Source organism: Ctenopharyngodon idella, chromosome 2 (assembly GCF_019924925.1).
Source record: "Ctenopharyngodon idella isolate HZGC_01 chromosome 2, HZGC01, whole genome shotgun sequence".
Taxonomy (NCBI): domain Eukaryota; kingdom Metazoa; phylum Chordata; class Actinopteri; order Cypriniformes; family Xenocyprididae; genus Ctenopharyngodon; species Ctenopharyngodon idella.
The window spans coordinates 34,778,171-34,799,328 of record NC_067221.1 but is presented as its reverse complement, the minus strand read 5'-3'; the positions used below and the strand labels follow the sequence as shown (position 1 = coordinate 34,799,328).

The following is a 21,158-nucleotide window of genomic DNA, read 5'->3' as shown; positions in this document are numbered from 1 at the left end:
AAATAGTTTACAAGAGAGAATTAATACATAGAATAAACCCTATAAAAGGAAAGTCATGAGATGGGAAAATTGGATACATGTTTATACATTTCTCAAGTGGTCATATATAGAATATATAGGATTAAGAGGGTTTATTTGTCCTTCTCAGAAAGAATGAAGTCAGAGTCACTAGTCTCTGCAAAATTCTTTCTGATCGTAAAAGTTCTTATCAGTTTTCCTGTGTCCTGTAACAGGACACCTAGTTCTGCCTGTGTGTTAGCTACGTTTGAATAAAAAAATAATGAATAATTGTGTGTCTGATTGGTCCAGATGCTACATGGATAAAAAGTACCCCATGCCCACTGGATCTTTAATGTTGTGGGTCTATTTTTCTGAGGTCCTGGACATCTTGTTCAGATACATGGCATCATGGATTCTATCAAATACCAACAGATAAAAAATCAAAACCTGACCGCTTCTGCTAGAAATCCAATAATGGGCCGTGGTTGGATCTTCCATCAGGACAATGATCCAAAACAAACATCAAAACCAACACAAAAATGTGTCACTGAGCAAAAAATGAAGCTTCTGCCATGGCCGTCGCAGTTCCCTGACCTGAACCCTAAAGAAAATGAGTGGGGTGAACTGAAGAGGAGAAGCACCAACATGGAGCTGGGAATCTGAAGGATCTGGAGAGATTCTGCATGAAGGAATGGTCTCTGATCTCTTGTCAGGTGTTCTCCCAACTCATCAGGCATTATAGAAGAAGACTCAGAACTGTTATCTCGGGAAAAGGACGTTGCAATAATTGGGTGCCAATAATTGTGGTCAAAGTGAACTAGAGAAAAACATTTATTTCATAATTAGCTTTTTCCCCCATTTTCAATTGTTTTAGTTAAAGGAAAGGTTAGAATTTTGTGAATTTTTTGAATGAAAGATAAACAATGGAGATTATTTACTAAGGGTGCCGATATTTGTGGAGGGCACTGTATATACACTACCGTTCAAAAGTTTGTGATCGGTAAGATTTTTAATGTTTTTAAAAGAAGTTTCATCTGCACCAAGGCTGCATTTATTTAATTAAAAATACAGTAAAAACAGAAATATTGTGAAATATTATTACAATTCAAAATAACCGTTTTCTGTTTGAATATATTTTACAAAGTAATTTATTCCTGTGATGCAAAGCTGAATTTTCAGCATCATTACTCCAGTCTTCAGTGTCAAGTGATCTTTCAGAAATCATTCTAATATGCCGATTTGCTGCTCAAGAAACATTTTTTATTATTATCAATGTTGAAAACAGTGTACTTTTTCAGGATTCCTTGATGAATAGAAAGTTCAAAAGAACAGCATTTATCTGAAATACACAGCTTTTGTAACATTATATACTACAGTTCAAAAGTTTGGGGTCAGCAAGAATTTTTATTTTTAATTTTTTGAAAAGAAATTAAAGAAATTAATACTTTTATTCAGCAAGGATGCATTAAATCGATCAAAATTGACAGTGAAGACATTTATAACGTTACCAAAGATTCTATGTCAAATAAAGGCTGTTCTTTTGAACTTTCTATTCATCAAAGAATCCCAAAAAAAAAATATTGTACAATAAATGTTTCTTAAGTATATTAGAATGATTTCTGAAGGCTCATGTGACACTGAAGACTGGAGTAATGATGCTGAAAATTCAGCTTTGCCAACACAAGAATAAATTACATTCTAAAAATTTCAAGTAGAAAAGTTATTTTAAATTGTAAGAATATTTCACAATATTACTGTTTTTCTGTTTACTGTAAATGCTTCCCAAACTTTTGATCGGTAGTGTGTATATATATATATATATATATATATATACAGTGGGTACGGAAAGTTGTCACAGACACGCCAGGCTCCAGCACCCACCAATCACAGCGCACACCTTCCCCTGAGTACTAATCACCGCCACCTGCATCTCATCAGCTCACTCATCGCCAGCACTACTTAAGACACTCACACACACAGTCACATTGTCCGGTCTCGTTCGCATCAAGGAACTTACCTCTATGCTTACCTCAAGGACTCCCATTGCTACTTACCTGTCTCCTGTGTCTCCGTGCTACCTCGTGTGCTCCAAGTCTGTGTGTGAGTGTCATCCGCCAGCATTGTCTCCAGTCTGCTATCGCTACCAACCTGCAAACCACAAAAGGACAGTATTATCACCCATTCATTCATCATTCACCTCTACAACCACTATCTACTCACCTGTTGTCACTGTTACCTCTGCTTGTGTCCAATAAACCACCTTTACTGTTATCTTCTGCCTCCGACTGGTACATATTGTAACAAAAGTATTCAGATCCCCTTAAATTTTTCACTCTTTGTTATATTGCAGCCATTTGCTAAAATCATTTAAGTTCATTTTTTTTTTTCCCTCATTAATGTACACACAGCACCCCATATTGACAGAAAAACAGAATTGTTGACATTTTTGCAGATTTATTAAAAAAGAAAAACTGAAATATCACATGGTCCTAAGTATTCAGACCCTTTGCTGTGACACTCATATATTTAACTCAGGTGCTGTCCATTTCTTCTGATCATCCTTGAGATGGTTCTACACCTTCATTTGAGTCCAGCTGTGTTTGATTATACTGATTGGACTTGATTAGGAAAGCCACACACCTGTCTATATAAGACCTTACAGCTCACAGTGCATGTCAGAGCAAATGAGAATCATGAGGTCAAAGGAACTGCCTGAAGAGCTCAGAGACAGAATTGTGGCAAGGCACAGATCTGGCCAAGGTTACAAAAAAATTTCTGCTGCACTTAAGGCTCCTAAGAGCACAGTGGCCTCCATAATCCTTAAATGGAAGATGTTTGGGATGACCAGAACCCTTCCTAGAGCTGGCTGTCCGGCCAAACTGAGCTATCGGGGGAGAAGAGCCTTGGTGAGAGAGGTAAAGAATAACCCAAAGATCACTGTGGCTGAGCTCCAGAGATGCAGTCGGGAGATGGGAGAAAGTTGTAGAAAGTCAACCATCACTGCAGCTCTCCACCAGTCGGGGCTTTATGGCAGAGTGGCCCGACGGAAGCCTCTCCTCAGTGCAAGACACATGAAAGCCCGCATGGAGTTTGCTAAAGATGGTGAGAAATAAGATTGTCTGGTCTGATGAGACCAAGATAGAACCTTTTGGCCTTAATTCTAAGCGGTATGTGTGGAGAAAACCAGGCACTGCTCATCACCTGTCCAATACAGTCCCAACAGTGAAGCATGGTGGTGGCAGCATCATGCTGTGGGGGTGTTTTTTCAGCTGCAGGGACAGGACGACTGGTTGCAATCGAGGGAAAGATGAATGCGGCCAAGTACAGGGATATCCTGGACGAAAACCTTCTCCAGAGTGCTCAGGACCTCAGACTGGGCCGAAGGTTTACCTTCCAACAAGACAATGACCCTAAGCACACAGCTAAAATAACAAAGGAGTGGCTTCACAACAACTCCGTGACTGTTCTTGAATGGCCCAGCCAGAGCCCTGACTTAAACCCAATTGAGCATCTCTGGAGAGACCTAAAAATGGCTGTCCACCAACGTTTACCATCCAACCTGACAGAACTGGAGAGGATCTGCAAGGAGGAATGGCAGAGGATCCCCAAATCCAGGTGTGAAAAACTTGTTGCATCTTTCCCAAAAAGACTCATGGCTGTATTAGATCAAAAGGGTGCTTCTACTAAATACTGAGCAAAGGGTCTGAATACTTAGGACCATGTGATATTTCAGTTTTTCTTTTTTAATAAATCTGCAAAAATGTCAACAATTCAGTGTTTTTCTGTCAATATGGGGTGCTGTGTGTACATTAATGAGGAAAAAAAATGAACTTAAATGATTTTAGCAAATGGCTGCAATTAAACAAAGAGTAAAAAATTTAAGGGGGTCTAAATACTTTCCGTACCCACTGTATATATACACACATATACACTGTGCAAAAGTCTTAGGCACAGTGTATATATATACACCCCCACACAGTGTGTATATATATATATACACACACTGGTTTTAAGCCAGTTATTTATATCTTTTGCTATAGTGTGTCAGTAGGAAATATCAGTTTACATTTCAAAAGGTGCATGAAAGTGTTTTTAAGTGTTTTATAGCTGCAAATTTGACTTATGCATATTATACTTGTTATTTTTCAGAATACAGCATCTGTACCTTTCTCTGCCTTCTCAGCTTTCCCTTCTACTGACAGGGGTCACTGCTGACCTTTTTCAAATAAAAATCAGTGACAATGCAAAACACACAGAGATGAAGTGGTTACACTCAAAAAGAAAAAAAAAGAAAAAAGTTAAGCCTATAAGATTTACGCAATTTAATTAATAGTAAAATTCCATCAAATTTAATTGAATAATCCTTACATATTTTAATTTAGGATAGTTCAATTATTAAATTAAAATACATATTATTCAATTAAATTTGATGGACTTTTACTATTAATTTAATTGCATAAATCTTAAGTAAAGACTTAATTTTTTGTGTAGATTTGAACACATCTACAATGCAGACCATCACTCTGAATAAAAGTCAGTATATTCCAATACATATTCCTCAATGTTATACTTGTTTTGTTGTTGTTTTTTTTACTGTTTTTTTTCCAACCCTCATATGTGTCACACATAAGAGTTACAGATGGAAAGAATGGAGCTGTGATCTGAGGCAGTAAAAGTGACAATGAAATATATGTTTCAGATCCTGCCTACATTACTGATGCATAATAAATATAACACGAACAGATAGAGTACAACTTTTTCTGTTAATTTAAAATGTATAGATCAAATACAAGTATCATAGGATTTCAGGCCCTAAAGAGTCTTTCACTCCCTGTCTGACAAAGAACAGGGTCTTCTGAATTCCTATCCAAACTCATGGATCCATTTGTTAGAATGAAAAAACAGCAAGGAAAATAAACTAAATTATTTTCACCATTAATATTTAAAGGGTTAGTTCTCCTTATTAAGCTGCGAGGAGTACGTTTATGATGGATGGATGCACTTTCTTGAGTTTCAAAGGTGGTTTCTGTGCACTGCCATTATAAAGCTTAGGATCAACAGGGTGATTATTAATATAACTCCAATTGTATTTGTCTGAAAGAAGAAAGTCACATACACCTAGGATGGCTTGAGGGTGAGTAACTCATGGGGTAATTTTCATTTTAAAGTAAACTAATCCTTTAATACAATATATATCTATGTTACAGATCTACTGTACATTATAAAAACTCATGATACATAATATAACAGATACTTCTATACAGATTAACTTAAAATGATTTCTACATGGTCACAATGTCTTTCACTCAGAGTCTGACAAAGAACAGGGTCTCCTGAACTCCTGTCCAAACTCATGGATCCATTTATTAGCCACTGAAAAAAAAAAAAAAAAAAAACCTCATGCCATGTAAAATTGAATGACATTTAGTTTTATTAGCATAGATTTATTTATAGATTATAGAAGATACATTATAAAAGAGTAATCCAAGCCAGTAGGAATTAGATAAAAACCTACCCCATTTGTTACCCACTAACACAGGGCATCCAGCATGCTGTGTATCTAAATCCACTCTGCCATTCTTTTGGAGGTTGTACCAAAACACGGCTGAACCCTTAAAAAGCAGAGGACGGATGCACAAATTGTATTTAAATCATGCTAATACCATATAGATCAGTGAATTGAGGGTTTACCTTTTTTGGCTTCAATGCAACTCCAACTTCAGGAAACACAGCGGCGCCCCCTATCTCCACATCACTCATCTACAGCAAGAGCACATGAATCATTGTTCAATATGACTGTACAAAACAGGTAATACAAAAAGTAAGTAACTTTTAAGCCTTGTAAGCCTATAATGTTTACAATGCCATTTGCATTAAACTGTGGCCAAGACTTACATAAATTAAGAACGTAGCAATCCTTCCATTCTCATCATCCTGTGAGATCAAACATTAAGTTATCTTACGATGATTTGATCAGTCAATATGTAATCAAGCTCTCATTGACACAAGAGTTTGAAGTCCTAAAAGCAAATTAGTATTTTCGAGCAATGGGTTCTCTCTGGGTTAAAGGCCGCATCACTTTAAGTAATACACTCGCACACAGACATAGTCAAACCTTAAACTTGAGTTTTAAAAACAAACTAATTACCATAACATTTTGTTTACTGACAAACAGTAAGTTCTCCATTTTGATGAACAGTGGATAATGACCTGCTGGTTGAGAATTTTACCATAATGTCTGACCAAGTTCATATACCGACTTCTGGGGGTGTGGTTATGTTTGGGAGTGGACTTTAGAGATGTCAAATGGCAGCCTCGTAAAAGGGAATCCACTTGTTAAGTCTAATGTCACGTGTCACTGTTTCCGGGTCCAAATGCGCTGTCAGATTCCAAAAGTAAACAAACAGTGCTAATAGTACACTCACGGTGTGCTGTAATACTACTGAAAAATCATGTAGTATTAAAATCCTAACCTTTATCTCCATACTGAAATCCCAGACAGTGATCCCTCTTTAATGAATCATTGAAATATTTGTTTCCGGGAAAAAACAGTGTTCATAAACAGGTGTTAAGATAGTATTCTCAAGCGAAACGAAAGGGAAACAGCTTTCATTACACCACGACTTAACAAGTCACCATTTTGCTTGCCACCATTTTGAAGTTCGTTCCACTTCGTCAAGTGGATGAGGGAAGTTTATATGGACAGACCCTCGCTCCCTCGATTTTGACCGAGGGAGCGAGTCTACTTCATATGTACACTTCAGACAGCTCCATAACCCACAATGCAACACGATTGTGACGTCACCGCATATCGCGTTTAATTTGCCCCACCACAAACAACTCTATGATATATTAATTTTTTTTTAAATATTTAAAACGCACATATATACATATAGAATGCTGCATTAAACAATTTTGTAAGGGGAGAAAATAAATAATAAATCAGCTCCATTGCGGATTCCAAGTGATCAAGGGCTTAGGACGTTCCAATTCAGCCCACTGCAAAGGTTCCGCCAGTAGTGGGCACTCATTCAAGTTCAAGAGAGTACAATTAGAAAAAGACGGGTCAAGTATGGCATGTTCAGGAGAAAGCCTCTTCTTTCTAAAAAAAACATGGCAGCACGGCTTAGGTTTGCAAAGTTGCTTTTGAACAAACCACAAGACTTCTGGAACAAAGTCCTTTGGACAGATGAGACCAAACTAGAGATCTCTGGCCATATTGCACAGTGCCAAGTTTGGTGAAAACCAAAAGAGCATATCAGCACAAACACCTCATACCAAAAGTCAAGCATGCGGTTATAGGGCTGATGATTTTAGGCTTGTTTTGTAGCCATGGGTCCTGAGCATCTCACAGTCACTGAGTCGACTATGATCTCCTCTGTATACCAAAGTATTCTAGAGTCAAATGTGAGACCATCCGTCCGACAGCTAAAGCTTAGTCAAAACTGGGTCACGCAACTGGACAGTGATCTGAAGATTACCAGCAAATCTACAACAGAATGACTGAAAAAGAAAAGAATCAAGGTGTTGCAGTGGCCTAGTGAAGTCCAGACCTCAACCCGACTGAAAAGCTGTGGCGAGAGCTGTGCATAAACAAATGTCCGCAATCCTCAATAAACTGGAGCAACATTGTAAAGAAGAATGGGCCAAAATTCCTTAAATTAATTTCTCAAACAATAACATTAATTCAAAAGTAAACATACCACATACAATACTATAGCCTATAGACTTGTGCCCTGTCCAAATACCCACACTTGCGGTCTTGGCCACTTCAGAGCGCGTGCACGCGACAGGAATTAAGTGCACAAGACTGTCCCATGTTTTAAAAATGCCAAAGTGCAGTGCCTTTAATGCACACTAAATCCACACTATCTCGAATACCGCTTCGGAGCAATATTTGAGGCTAAGCATATCCCATGCCCCGAAATCGCGAGATGTGGATGCAAACGTTCCACTGTAAGTTAAATTAATTAGATATTACATTTAATTTGGTAGTAAAACATAAAGTGTTTGATAAACTGCAAAGATGAGTAGGCTATGTGTATTTTGTAACATTTGCAGCTGCTTTTTATCACTTAAAGCTGCTGTCCGTAACGTTTTTTTGGTTCAAAATTATCCAAAATCAATTTTTGAGCATGTACATAACCAGCCAGTGTTCAAAACTATCTCCTTACCTTAGCCCGATTCATAACGGTAAGCTTGTAATAATGTTACAGCACTGTTGTGCATTCTTCAGGCTCTGGGTTTCCGGGTGGGCCAGTAAGGTGCAACCAACAGGACCTGTTCTTTGTCCTCCCTGACTTTGCACAATGTCTGTGCAAGTAGGCTCATTGGGAGAAATGCATAGGTGGGCCTTGGTCAGGGCATACCAGAATGGGCAATGGGAGTATTCTTGGGAAGGAAACAGATCTATCTGTGCTTTGCCGAATCAACTCCAAATCAGCTGGACCATCTGAGGGTAGATTCTCCACTCTTCTCGGAGCAACATCTGTCGTGACAGGATGTCTGCTGCTTAAATGAGCTCTCCTGGAATGTGAATGGCTCGCAGTGATTTTAATCACGGCTGACTCCACAGGAGGAGACAGTGGGAAAGTTACAACATGCAACGTGAGATTAATCCACCTTGGCAATTTATATACATTACAGTTGTTGTGTTGTCTGTCTGGACCAAACACATGTTTGCTCTGAGTCAGCCAACAAAACCTCTGCAAGGCAAGTGGTGCTAATGCCAGCAACTCGAGGCAATTGATGTGACATTGCAGTTGAGTTCCTGTGCCCACTGCATACAGCTCCCCAGCCCAACTTGGAGGCATCTGTTGCAACAACATGCCTGGACACTTGTTTTAAGGGACCCCCTGCCCATAGAAGCACAAAGTCTGACCAATGGCTGAATGTGTGGTGACAGATCTGTGTGATGACCACGCAATGTGTGCCTTGACGCAATGCCAATCTCGGGACTGATTGAAGCCAGTGCTGTAGCGGTCTCATATGCATCAGTCCTAGCAGTGTTTCTGCTGCAGATAATGCCATATGCCCCAGGAGCTTCTGAAAATATTTCAGTGGAACCGCTGTTTTGTATCCTGACTGCAAATGGCCTGAGACAGATGGGGAAGCTGTGCGATCCTGCAACATGTCATACTGACAGAGATGGCGTTCCTTGACCACCATAGTGGACATCACTTGACCAAGAGCCCTAGCCGTGACCTTAGTTGATCTGAGAGCGAAACCATTTCCTGCATCAATCCCAGTTCAGAACTACCTTCGTGCAGATGGCCTGAGGGACCTGCAGGATAGCCATAGCATGGAAAGCAGAAGCTGCCTGTTCATCAGCACCGTAAGCCTTTGCCGTCAGGGACGAAGTAAACTTACAGGCCCTGGAAGGAAAATGCGAATGATTCATCCAAGTGGCAGTGATTTGTGGGCATAAATGCATTCGCATGCTACACCTGGGGAATCTCTGTGTATCCTTTGGCGAGCGCTCAGGACAGGGTGGAGGATTCAACTCTAATCCGATGCCAGCGGCTGCCCCGAGTATTGAACACACACACAGAGCAGTGGACAGCCATTTTTGCTGTGGCACCCAGGGAAGGGGGTTAGGTGCCTTGCTCAAAGGCACCTCAGTTGTGGGTAATGAGAGTGGAAAGAGAGTGCTGTTCATTCACTTCCACCGGTACTCGAACCCGCGACCTTCGGGTTACAAGTCCGACTCTCTAGCCATTAGGCCACAACTGCCCCAAAACGAAAGAGAGGTTACACACATAATTGATGTTTCATGTCTTCCTGATAAAAAAAGCTATTGTAAAATGAAAGTTCATTTTGAACATGCAGTTCCATATGCAGCTAGTAGAAGTAAAAAAGAGAGGTTGTGAAAGATTTCCACTGTTGCCTTCTACTGAATGACACTGGTTTGGTGTCTTTGTCTCCCTGATGGACAAATCTATTACAAAAAGAAAGTTAATTTTGGACATGCAATTCCCTTTTTCACCAGTAGGGTTAAAAAGGAAGGTTGTGAAACTGGTCCCAAGCCTATAGGCTTTTTAATAAAAAAAACTGTACGTGAACACACCGAGAGACCTACAGCCAACTGTCAGCCAGCATGTGCGTTCTGTGCCTGCATGTAAGAAGACCGCTGTCTATTTTTTCATATATATATTCATCTATATTCATAATTCAGAAAGGGAGACCGGCACTGCAGGCTGCAGATACCCAAACTTTAATCAAAGCAGCGCGTGCTTACTGTTTTAAATATCATTCATGCTGATCACTTTTTATATTCCACTTGGCTCACGTTAATATTAAACATTTGCCTAGGAACACTCAAGTACATGACATAAAATTAGAACAGCCTTCTGTCTGTACCGCCTTGACTTGTTTGCTCACTGTTTTGCTATTATTCCCATGTTTCGACTTGTTCATTAAACAGCCAATCAGAGTTTCGCTTGATGTTCCAACACCGATTCTACATGTTGAATTTATTATTTATTTATTTCAGTTTATAATGAAGTTTATAATAATTACCTTCCAATTTCCTATAATTTATGTCATTTTGCTATAATTTTATCTGATTATTTGTGCTGTGCTGCATAGGAATGCTATTTTGTCCTTTTTGAAACTGAGCCAATATGCTAAACAAGCATTCTTTTAAGATATTTCTAAACAGTATACTAGAAGTAAACTGGTAATAAATATATGCTTAGTTACACTTTTAAAAATATCCTAAACACAAGCATACTTTTAGTAAAGTGTATTTATAGAAAACATGTTACTCTTAAGCCGGGTGCACACTGTGCGATTTATAACAGTCCTTTGCGATTGTTGCTTGTCAGACTGTACGTTCATGATCCTCATGTCACACTGTGGGATCTCAGTTGTCATTTATGTCAGACTGTACGACAGTCAAGACACGTTAAAAATGGATGCGCGCCTGAAAACTTGTCCAGAGTATTACATCATCAACCCATACGTGTTCGGTGACTGTAAGCTGCATTACACGCGGGACTGAAATGGTGGCTAACAAAGACATCTCTAGCATTAATTTTGATCACGGCTTGACAATTTGACATTCGTCATAGGAGAAGTCACACTGCAGGACTGTGTGCCAAATCTTCTGACACTGCCAGAATTTTGTCGGAGGTAAAATTTGATCGCTATGGTCATTAATTGGCTGTCTGTGAACATGTCAAACCTATCAAAGACTACAGATTTTAGTCTAGGATTATAGGAATCTTTTAGGATTCTCAAAATTTGTCTCAGATGACCAAATCGTGGCCACAGTGTGCACCCTCCTTTACTTAAAGGTGACCTATTATGCCCCTTTTGACAAGACATAATATAAGTCTCTGGTGTCCCCAGAATGTGTCTGTGAAATTTCAGCTCAAAATACCCCACAGGTCATTTATTATAGCTTGTCAAATTTGTCCAATTTGGGCGTGAGCAAAATCAAGCCGTTTTTGTGGATAGGTTGCTTTAAATGCAAATGAGCTTGTGCTCCCCGCCCCCAAGCTCGCTCATCATTCCAATAAACTGAGGCATACATAATACAAAAGCTAACAGCAAATATAACTTGCAAAATGGATCATTACAAACTATTCTTGATGCAGCATATAACATAGGTATGGTATGTATTTTATGAATGTTTGCTATGTTTGCTTGTTCTGAATGATTTTGTTAGCGTGATCCACGGCTAACGTGGCTAAAGCTAAGTTACACACTGTTGGAGAGACTCAATCAGAATGAAGATGCGTTTATGAATTATACAGACCACACGCATTTTTGGGTTAAAAATGAAAATAAAAGAATGGCTCTGGTCTCCGTGAATACAGTAAGAAACAATGGTAACTTTAGCCACATTTAACAGTACATTAGCAACGTGCTAACTAAACATATTCAGGAAGACAATTTGCAAACATCAAAAATAAATATATATGAAATTGGATCAGTTGGTATCGATCCATCTTTGAGAATCAATTTCTGTGCAAATCCTGTGTTTTACTGACGATCGTGTGAAGCATTCTAGTGTTAATGACTTACACATACTGGTATATGAATTTATCTAGCCACATTCCCTTCATAAATAAAATTACACCACTGAATCCTTAGTGGCTCAGATGCCAGGGAGTTTATGGAGACTCATGTGTTTGCTATTATAGCCGTTAACAGATCCGTGATAATGTTTACATAGCTGAGACATATCAGGGGCCTGTACTATGAAGGCGGATTCACTGGCTAGCCAGGTAAGTCTCAGATTGAGTGCTGCTGTCCTGCAGAGTTTTGCTCTGACACAACTCACCTTCCTTCATGACCCCTTTAAAGTATATTTTATGTGTACTTTAAGAACATAGCAAAATGATTAAGATTTTAGTGGGTTCAAATGTACTTTATAACCATGTGTAGGCCTACACCAATATATTTTAAATATTTATACATTTATATTAATTAATATTTTCAAAAGAAAGATATTTTAAAAAACATTTTTAACATTTACAATGTACCAACTTATAATGTATTACAAACATGTCAACTATTATTAAGTATTGTCAGAAGCATACTTAAAATTAATATGTTGTTCAGTTTTACTTGTTTGTACTTGTAAAAGGTTATGCTACTTAAAAGGTAGCATTCGATTTATCACAATTTTTTTCTGTGAACCAATGAATAACAGTTTTGCATCCATGATTGAATATATAGTATTATAATTTGCATTGATATTCATTAGAATTTCGTTAACTTCTCAATTTACCTTTTGACTATATCCTCATCCAGCTTGACATGGGTGTCCATTTTTATCCTCTTGTCTGTCGTCACTATACAGCACTCTATGAGTTACAATGAACATAAGAAGCCCAACAACACCACTTACAGTGAGCAGAGTTCAATCACAAAGTCACTGAAGCAATAAAGCAACCTGTGAGTATTACAGGGTATGGGTACACTTAAACTGCACTAAATGTACTTAAAGTGGTTCCATTTTAACACAATTTCAACATATTTAATATATTGCAAATAGCTTAAAATTGAACATAAGTACATCTTGAAATACACTTATACTTAAAGTTGTTTCTAAATAATACATTTAATACGCACTTAGTATAGTATAATTTTAATATATTAAGTGTCTAAAAACACACAATTTAAATTTATTTTCACCTGGGATCAGATGATCTATTGTACATTATAAAAACTCATGATACATAATAAATATAACAGGTACTTCTATAGTACAGATTAGGGTTGCAAAATTCCGAGAATTTTCAAAGCTGGAAACTTTCCATGGGAATTAACGGGAATATATGGGAATTAACGGGAATTGATGGGAATAAACAGGGAATTTGCAGGTTAGCCTATAACAGGGTACTTAAATGTAGTTGAAAAAAAAAAAAACATCTTGCAGCATAATTTTGGTTAAAACAACCAGATTTAATGCAATTTCAGTTGAATTTTTACCCTGACATTCACACAGCACACTACTTACTGCAGGGCTATTGAGGCCACACCCCCTGCATGCACTGTGCATTCCCCCAGTCCATAACATACACATTTGATCAAAAATACAGAAAAAACAGTAATATTGTGAAATATAACCACAATTTAAAATAATGGTTTTCTATTTTAATATATATTAAAATATAATTTATTTCTGTGATCAAAGCTGAATTGTCAGCATCATTACTCCAGTCTTCAGTGTCACATGATCCTTCAGAAATCATTCTAATATGATGATTTGATGCTCAATTATCAATGTTGGAAACAGTTGTGCTGCTTAATATTTTTATAACCTGTGATACCTTTTTTCAGGATTCTTTGATGAATAAATATTTAAAGAACAGCATTTATTTAAAATAAAAATCTTTTGTAACAGTATACACTACCGGTCAAAATTTTGGGGTCAGTAATTTTTTCCTTTTTTTTTTTTTTTTTTTTTTTTTTGAAAGAAATTAATACTTTTATTCAGCACGGATGTGTTAAATTGATAAAAAGTGATATTAAAGTGATATTGTTAGAAAAGATTTCTATTTTGAAAAAATGCTGTTCTTTTTAACTTTTTATTCATCAATGAATCCTGAAAAGTATCACAGTTTCCAAAAAAATATTAAGCAACACAACTGTTTCTAACATTGATAATAACTGAGTATCAAATCAGCATATTAGAATGATTTCTGAAGGATCATGTGACACTGAAATAAATAACACATAACAATTGCTGCAATAAAAATATTTATTTTACATATACTAAATTAGAATTAATTGAATGCGAAAAAGAAATAACTTATTTCATGTTATGACTAAACAAAATGTTTATATTTATGTTTGTATATGATACATTTTATATATTACACATTTATATAAATTTCCCAAAATTTCCAATTAATTCCCATAAATTCTCATAAATTCCTGTAAATTCCCATAAATTCCCGTAAATTCCTGTTAAGTTTCCAAATTGGAATATTTCCAAAATTCCCCAGGTTAAGTTCCCGTGGAAAGTTTCCGGAAACTTACCGGAAACTTTCCGCCCCTTTGCAACCCTAGTACAGATACACTTCATATGATGTCTACATGGTTGCACTGTCTTTCACTCCCTGTCTGACAAAGAACAGGGTCTCCTGAACACCTGTCCATACTCATGGATCCATTTATTAGCCACTGAAAAGAAAGAAAAATATAGCTCAATGTTACATAAAACTGAAATGAAATATAGTCATATTAACATAGATTTATTTATACATTATACATAATAAACAGTTAACCTACCCCATTTATTACCCATTAACACAGGGCATCCAGCATGCTCTGTTTTCAAATCCACTGTACCACTCTTGTGAAGGTTGTACCAAAACACGGCTGAACCCTTAAACAGCAGAGAACAGATGCATGAATTTTACTTGTGGAGGAAAACTTTTTCTAATTATTCATATATTAAGCATTTACCTTTTCTGGCTGCAATGCAACTCCAACTTTAGGAAACACAGTGGTGCCCCCTATTTCCACATCACTCATCTACAGCAACAGAACATCAATTATTGCTCATTGTACAACTCTGGTAATATGAATATAAATAGAAATGTATAATGTAGGCCTACAATGTTGACATTGCCATTTGAGCTAATGAACAGGGCAACACTTACATAAATTAAGAATGTAGCAATCCTTTCATTCTCATTATCCTGTGGGATCAAATATTTTTAAGTTAGCTTGGAATGATTCGATTAGTCAGTATGTAATCAAGATCTTACTGACAGAATAGAGCTGTTTAGTTTGAAGTCCTACAAGTGAATTAGCAATTAGTTCTATTTGAGTTAAGGACCACATCACTTGAGGAGAAAGACATGCACGTTTTGTTCTACAACATAAATTGCACACAGACAACAGATGTCTCCAAATGTTATACCGAACTCTGTTTGCCAGTGCTAGTATGATTAGTGTTAAATGTGGAGGTAGGGTTATGTGTGGGATTAGGCTTTAGAGATGGCCTCAAGAAAGGGAATAGGAGTCTGGTGGGAGGTCAGAATTTGGCACATTGGAACACCTGGCTACACAGGTACACATTGTGATGTTAATGAAGCATGGATAGGCTAAAAATTACATTAAGTATTGAAGTGTTGATTCATCGCCACCAACAAAAAAAGTTAATGCATAAAACACATGAGTTTTCAAAAAAGGATCAGGGGAAATGGGAAAGTCTTTTTTAAAGTAATGATTATAGACCTTATTTATCTCAGAAATCCAAAACCACATAGAAATTCCTGAGGGAACACATGGCGAATTCAGGGTTGGCATACAAACTGATGTCATGACTGTATTTTAGCATAGTGATCTTACCCATGCATCATAATGTGGTTCATATCTGCCACCAATCCCGTAATTCTGAACCTGGAAAGTGATTACACCACTCATATTTCATAAGAAAAAACATGTTTCATCTATTGAAGAGCTAACATAAAACAAACATAATACGGTGAATATGATTAGTAAATGAAAAATGAATGATTACATAAAAATATAATATCAGTCCCCAGAGCTCATATGTGCCACAGCTGTTCATACACAGCTGCCTGTGTATGAACAGGTGATTTCTTTCTTACTGTGACCATACATGTAGATATTCAGATGATTCTATGGAGAGTCCTGTGATGTCTGCAATCCTCTGATTGATGCGAGCAACAGTGTAATCCTCTTTTAGAAAAACACTGTAAATAAAGAAATAATTTTTTTAGTAGCACTTTACAATAAAAAGTTCAATTTGTTAACATTAGTTAATTGGAAGTATCATGAACTAACAATGTATACTAACAAATGCAAATGAACTAACAAATGTACTTTTAGAGCATTTATTATTCTACGTTAACATTAATTTATGTAAAAGCTAATGCAAGTTGTATAATATACACTGCTCAAAAAAATTAAAGGAACACTTTTTAATCAGAGAATAGTATCAAGTCAGTTGGGATGTTGATCTGGTCAATTAAGTAGCAGAGGGGGTTGTTAATCAGTTTCAGCTGCTTTGGTGTTAATGAAATTAACAACAGGTGCACTAGATGGGCAACAATGAGACGACCCCCAAAACAGGAATGGTTTTACACTGACATATTTTCCCTACTCATCTTTTCACTACTGGTAGCATGAGGCGACCCTACAGAGGTTGCACAGGTAGTCCAACTCCTCCAGGATGGCACATCAATATGTGCCATTGCCAGAAGGTTTGCTGTGTCTCCCAGCACAGTCTCAAGAGCATGGAGGAGATTCCAGGAGACAGGCAGTTACTCTAGGAGAGCTGGACAGGGCCGTAGAAGGCCCTTAACCCATCAGCAGGACCGGTATCTGCTCCCTTGTGCAAGGAGGAACAGGATGAGCACTGCCAGAACCCTACAAAATGACCTCCAGCAGGCCACTGGTGTTGGAGAACGTTATGCTGCATGTAACATCATTCAGCATGACAGGTTTGGTGGTGGGTCAGTGATGGTCTGGAGAGGCATGTCCATGGAGGGATGCACGGACCTCTACAGGCTAGACGATGGCACACTGACTGCCATTAGGTATCAGGATGAAATCCTTGGACCCATTGTCAGACCCTACGCTAGTGCAGTGAGTCCTGGGTTCCTCCTGGTGCATGACAATGCCCGGCCTCATGTGGCGAGAGTATGCAGGCACTTCCTGGAAGATGAAGGCATTGATACCATTGAATGGCCCCCATGCTCGCCTGACCTAAATCCTCAATAGAACACGCATACAAGCACGTGGGGGACATACAAACTACTGAGTACCATTTTGAGTTGCTGCAATGAAATTTCAGCAAAATGAGCTAGCCTGCTGCATCATTTTTTCACTTTGATTTTCGGGGTGTCTTTGAATTCAGTCCTCTGTAGGTTGATAATTTTCATTTCCATCAAACAATGTGGCATCCTTTCCTTCCTAACACATTACCCAGTCCATATCAGTAGATATCCAGCATGATATTTTTCCCCATTGAAATCTGGTGTGTTTTCAAAGTGTTCCTTTAATTTTTTTGAGCAGTGTACATATAGTACTACTAAACACCCTGTTAAAGAAACAATTCAGTCATTCAGACATAATTCACTCTGTGTCATTGTCAGATGATGACAGAATTTTCATTTCATTTTTGGATGATCCTTCAATTATGAAATTATTACCTTTGAGAAGTACGGAAGTCTGAGACTGTGCCCTTTCCGATCTGAGACCTAGAAAGCTAGGCCACAAGAAATGAAACATTAAATATAAATAAATATACACATTACGGCCAAAAGTATGTGGGTACCCAAACAACACACACATATAGTAAATGCTTTGAACAGTCTGGCCCGACAACATTCCCAAAGTATTTATGAACATTTGAGACACAATTCTCTAGTCATTATATGCCATAGATTTGACTACAACTAAGGGGCCAAAGCTGATCATTTTAATGGAATACACATGTAAGTATACACCTTTGCATATTGAATAGCACAATAAAACATCATCAATGGTATCTACCAGAAATTAGATATTAATTATACTGATATTATAACAGCAATTAATTTTTTTGTGTGTTTGTGTGTATGTGTTTTATATATTCACTTGAGGTCTGGAGATATTCTTCAGGATCTCTATCTCTCTGTCTGATATAATGTCATGATATCTGATGATTCGAGGCTCGTCCCACTCCACTTCCTCTTTCACTGGTGCGTACATCAGTCTGGGGTTTCCTCCACCTGTGCTGTACCTACAGGACAGCGCCCTCTGCCTCTTGGAGGTCTGATTTTATAAAATATAATAGACTTACAATCAACACACAAAGCTTCACATTGACTGTAATTTCATGTCAAATAATGATTTAAATTTTAGACACTGCACTTGCCCTCTCATCAACCTCTCCTCTGCACAGTGCCTCATAGTTACTTGACTCTGTGTTCAGTGTAAATATGTCAGGGTTGCTCTGTAAGTGAAGGAGCCAGTTTAGCTGAACTCTGACTTCATCATTACTTGGATCTGAGGCAAAGATGTTTATGACTTTAATCACAACAATTTAGCAAAATTCTCTGCCAACCTCAAATATTAAATTAAGGACACCATGACCTCACCCAGATTTAGAAGCTGCTGGCCGAAGTAGATTGCCACAGGTAGGCTGCCAAAATGATAGGCTGAGGAACTAAGGTAATGGAGCAACTCTTCCTCAGTAGTGGTTGAGTATTCTGTTAATCTGTCCAGACTGTCCAGAAACCAGAGAAAGGCATGCTGGAATTTTCCCTCATCATAAGCGACCAACCCCACATGGTAGGCTTCATCTGCATTTAGAGATGTTTCTGTGAAACGTGAAATGAAAGCATCAATCAGATTGAAAAAGTAAAACTCTCTCAGTGAATTTGCATTGGTGCAAAACTGCAGGACAGTTTACCCTTTGTGATGTCTTCTGGGTGGAGTTTGTAGATCTCTTGCAGTCTGATCAAGCCAGAAGCTGCACCATCCACGTCCTCCAGCTGTGGGATCTCTAGAAGTTTTGCATCCAACTCATCCTGATACTCTTCACACTGATAAAGATTCGGCTTAATGTGTTTTTCAATAAATATCAAATCATTTCTCATTTGTCTGAGGAGTCTGTAAGCTGCCACAGGGTTTCTTATGGCTTCCTCATGGTTCTCAGAGTCAGAGTATGAAAGCAGAAGATTCAGAAGAACACTGGATTGAAGACAAGGGTTCATCAAAAGTTGAATGCAAATTGAAATGCAAAATTGAATGCTTTTTAATAATAATAATGACAACACATTAATCTTGCAGTTTAATGGTATAGGGAATAATGAATGTGTTTTCACCTCTTCATTGTCTCTACATTCTCAGCATCAATGCACTGACTGAAGACCTTCAGAAAATCTTTCATCTTCCCATATAGCTGTGCAATTTGATCTATAAAACAATAAAAAAAATCTGCACTTAATTGTCAAAAGGCATTTTAATTTATGTATTAATTCATTTTAACATCAGTTGAATTATAATGAAAAAGTTTATAGGTAAGAAACGAAAGAGAGAGTTAATATTGTGTAGCAAGTAATGGAATTAAAAAGTGAAAGAGAGTAACTATTGTCACGATCACCAGCTGTAGTGCCTACAGGGCACTCCTCCCTAGTCCATTGCCATATCATCATGAACTACATTTCCCAGAACTCATTGCATGGCGTTTTGTGTTGGACTTTTTACCCTGTGTTTATGACCTCTAGCCTGTTTATTGGGCTATGTATTTGGATTATCCTTTAATAAATGCTGCAATTGGATCCTCAACCTTTGTGTCTCCAAGCAGTATGTAACATAATGTTATATATGATTGCATCAGTGTTGAAATTATGTCAAAAACTGTGGTATTGTTCATTTTTGAACAAATGAAAACAGTAAAACTTTACAATATGGTTTCATTAGTTAACATTAGTCAAGTACTTTAGTTAACATAAACCAAGAATGAACAGCATCTACAGCATTTATTAATCTTAGTTCATGTTAATTTCAACATTTACTAACACATTATTGAAATAAAAGTTGTATTTAGTTAATGCACTGTGAACTAACATGAACAATGAGCAACTGTATTTTTACTAACATTAACAAAGATTGATAAATACTGCAACAAATGTATTGCTCATTATTAGTTCATGTTAGATTAACTAATGTTAACAAATGAGACCTTATTGTAAAATGTTGAAAATATACAATTAACTTGATATGACAAAAATATGATTGATATTGAACTGAAATAATAACCTGTTGATGAGAAGAATTCATGCCCAGCAGCAGAGTAGATGATCCAAAAACACACAATGAATACTCTCAGTTCCTTTACGGCCATTATCAGACCTTCAGTATCTCAAAACACAACTTTTGTACATGTGTATCTTGCAATCAAGCTTAAATACAGACACACACCTTTATAGACACCAAACAGAGACACACCTGTATAAAACATTTTTCAATATTTGTATTACCTGAGAACAAAAACAAAAGTGAAACTTTACATGAGTGAGCTCTGTGTCAACAAGGAAGTGTAGAGGCAGGATCTAATCACAGCAGGGATTTTTATTAACAAATTAAAAACAGGAGTACAAAGTCTTAGCAATCTAACAAATTGCAGCAAACCAACATAGCATAGATAAGAACAAACCACTGCAGCTGAAAACTAAGGGCTATAATAGACCTTATTTAGAGCAGCGGCATGATGAGTATGAAACCGAGGCTGTGGGGGATAGACTTACTGTGTTTCCAATGGCATCCACTTTATAATGCTCCTAGATCACTAATAATTTTCCACACCTCATTTTGTTTGGCGTTTGAGACCAGGCTGAAATATCTTGCCAAGAAATTTCAGTAGACAACATTGTTAATACGTAGGTATAAATACGTAACTTTCAAAGACACAAAACGTACATTTTTTGTACATTTAGAAAGGTGCTGAAACGTACAATATTGACGTATTTATAGCACTAAAACATAAAAATACTTACGTTTTTACAGCGACAAAACATAAAATATTTACGAGTCTTTCATGTCATAAAGATATATGTATAATTTCCCTTTCATTGTTTTGTAGATAAATGTAAGAAACTCCATCCCGAACCTAAACATATCCATTTCATACAGAATGTTAAAAGAACAAAACATAATGGACAGAAATGTGTAGGAAA

General features: G+C 37.3%; 2 protein-coding genes across 3 annotated transcripts in view; both read right to left on the bottom strand.

The window, feature by feature from the left end:
• The window catches only part of LOC127497041 (prolyl 4-hydroxylase subunit alpha-2-like), an 84,604-nt gene extending 71,847 nt beyond the window's left edge, over positions 1 to 12,757 (bottom strand). Inside the window, exon 1 of the mRNA XM_051865155.1 lies at positions 12,740 to 12,757. The gene's annotated coding sequence lies outside the window, so the exon portion shown is untranslated. The remainder of the gene's footprint in view (positions 1 to 12,739) is intronic.
• LOC127497033 (prolyl 4-hydroxylase subunit alpha-1-like) lies at positions 4,653 to 20,506 on the bottom strand. 2 transcript variants are annotated; one of them, XM_051865124.1, is made up of 13 exons: positions 20,242 to 20,506; positions 19,305 to 19,395; positions 18,890 to 19,170; positions 18,576 to 18,797; positions 18,353 to 18,483; positions 18,073 to 18,249; positions 17,646 to 17,701; positions 16,091 to 16,184; positions 15,817 to 15,867; positions 15,123 to 15,161; positions 14,926 to 14,994; positions 14,749 to 14,845; positions 4,653 to 5,373 (listed from the first exon to the last, which is right to left on the bottom strand). In XM_051865124.1, the coding sequence occupies exons 1-13, from the start codon at positions 20,324 to 20,326 to the stop codon at positions 5,303 to 5,305; spliced, it is 1,464 nt and encodes a 487-aa protein (XP_051721084.1). In that variant the 5' UTR covers positions 20,327 to 20,506; the 3' UTR covers positions 4,653 to 5,302. The 2 variants fall into 2 exon arrangements, with proteins under 2 accessions (XP_051721084.1, XP_051721075.1); XM_051865115.1 differs by lacking the exon at positions 4,653 to 5,373 and adding an exon at positions 13,084 to 14,640 and having other exon boundaries at positions 18,353 to 18,504; positions 20,242 to 20,505.
• Positions 20,507 to 21,158: the final 652 nt, after the last annotated feature.

Excerpts from the sequence above, each read along its gene's own strand:
- LOC127497033 (XM_051865115.1), bottom strand. The coding sequence starts at position 20,326 with ATGGCCGTAAAGGAACTGAGAGTATTCATTGTGTGTTTTTGGATCATC. Across the intron at positions 15,162-15,816 it reads AACCACATTATGATGCATGG|GATAATGAGAATGAAAGGAT; the intron begins GTAAGATCACTA and ends TTGATCCCACAG. Across the intron at positions 14,641-14,748 it reads GTTAATGGGTAATAAATGGG|TGGCTAATAAATGGATCCAT; the intron begins GTAGGTTAACTG and ends CTTTCTTTTCAG.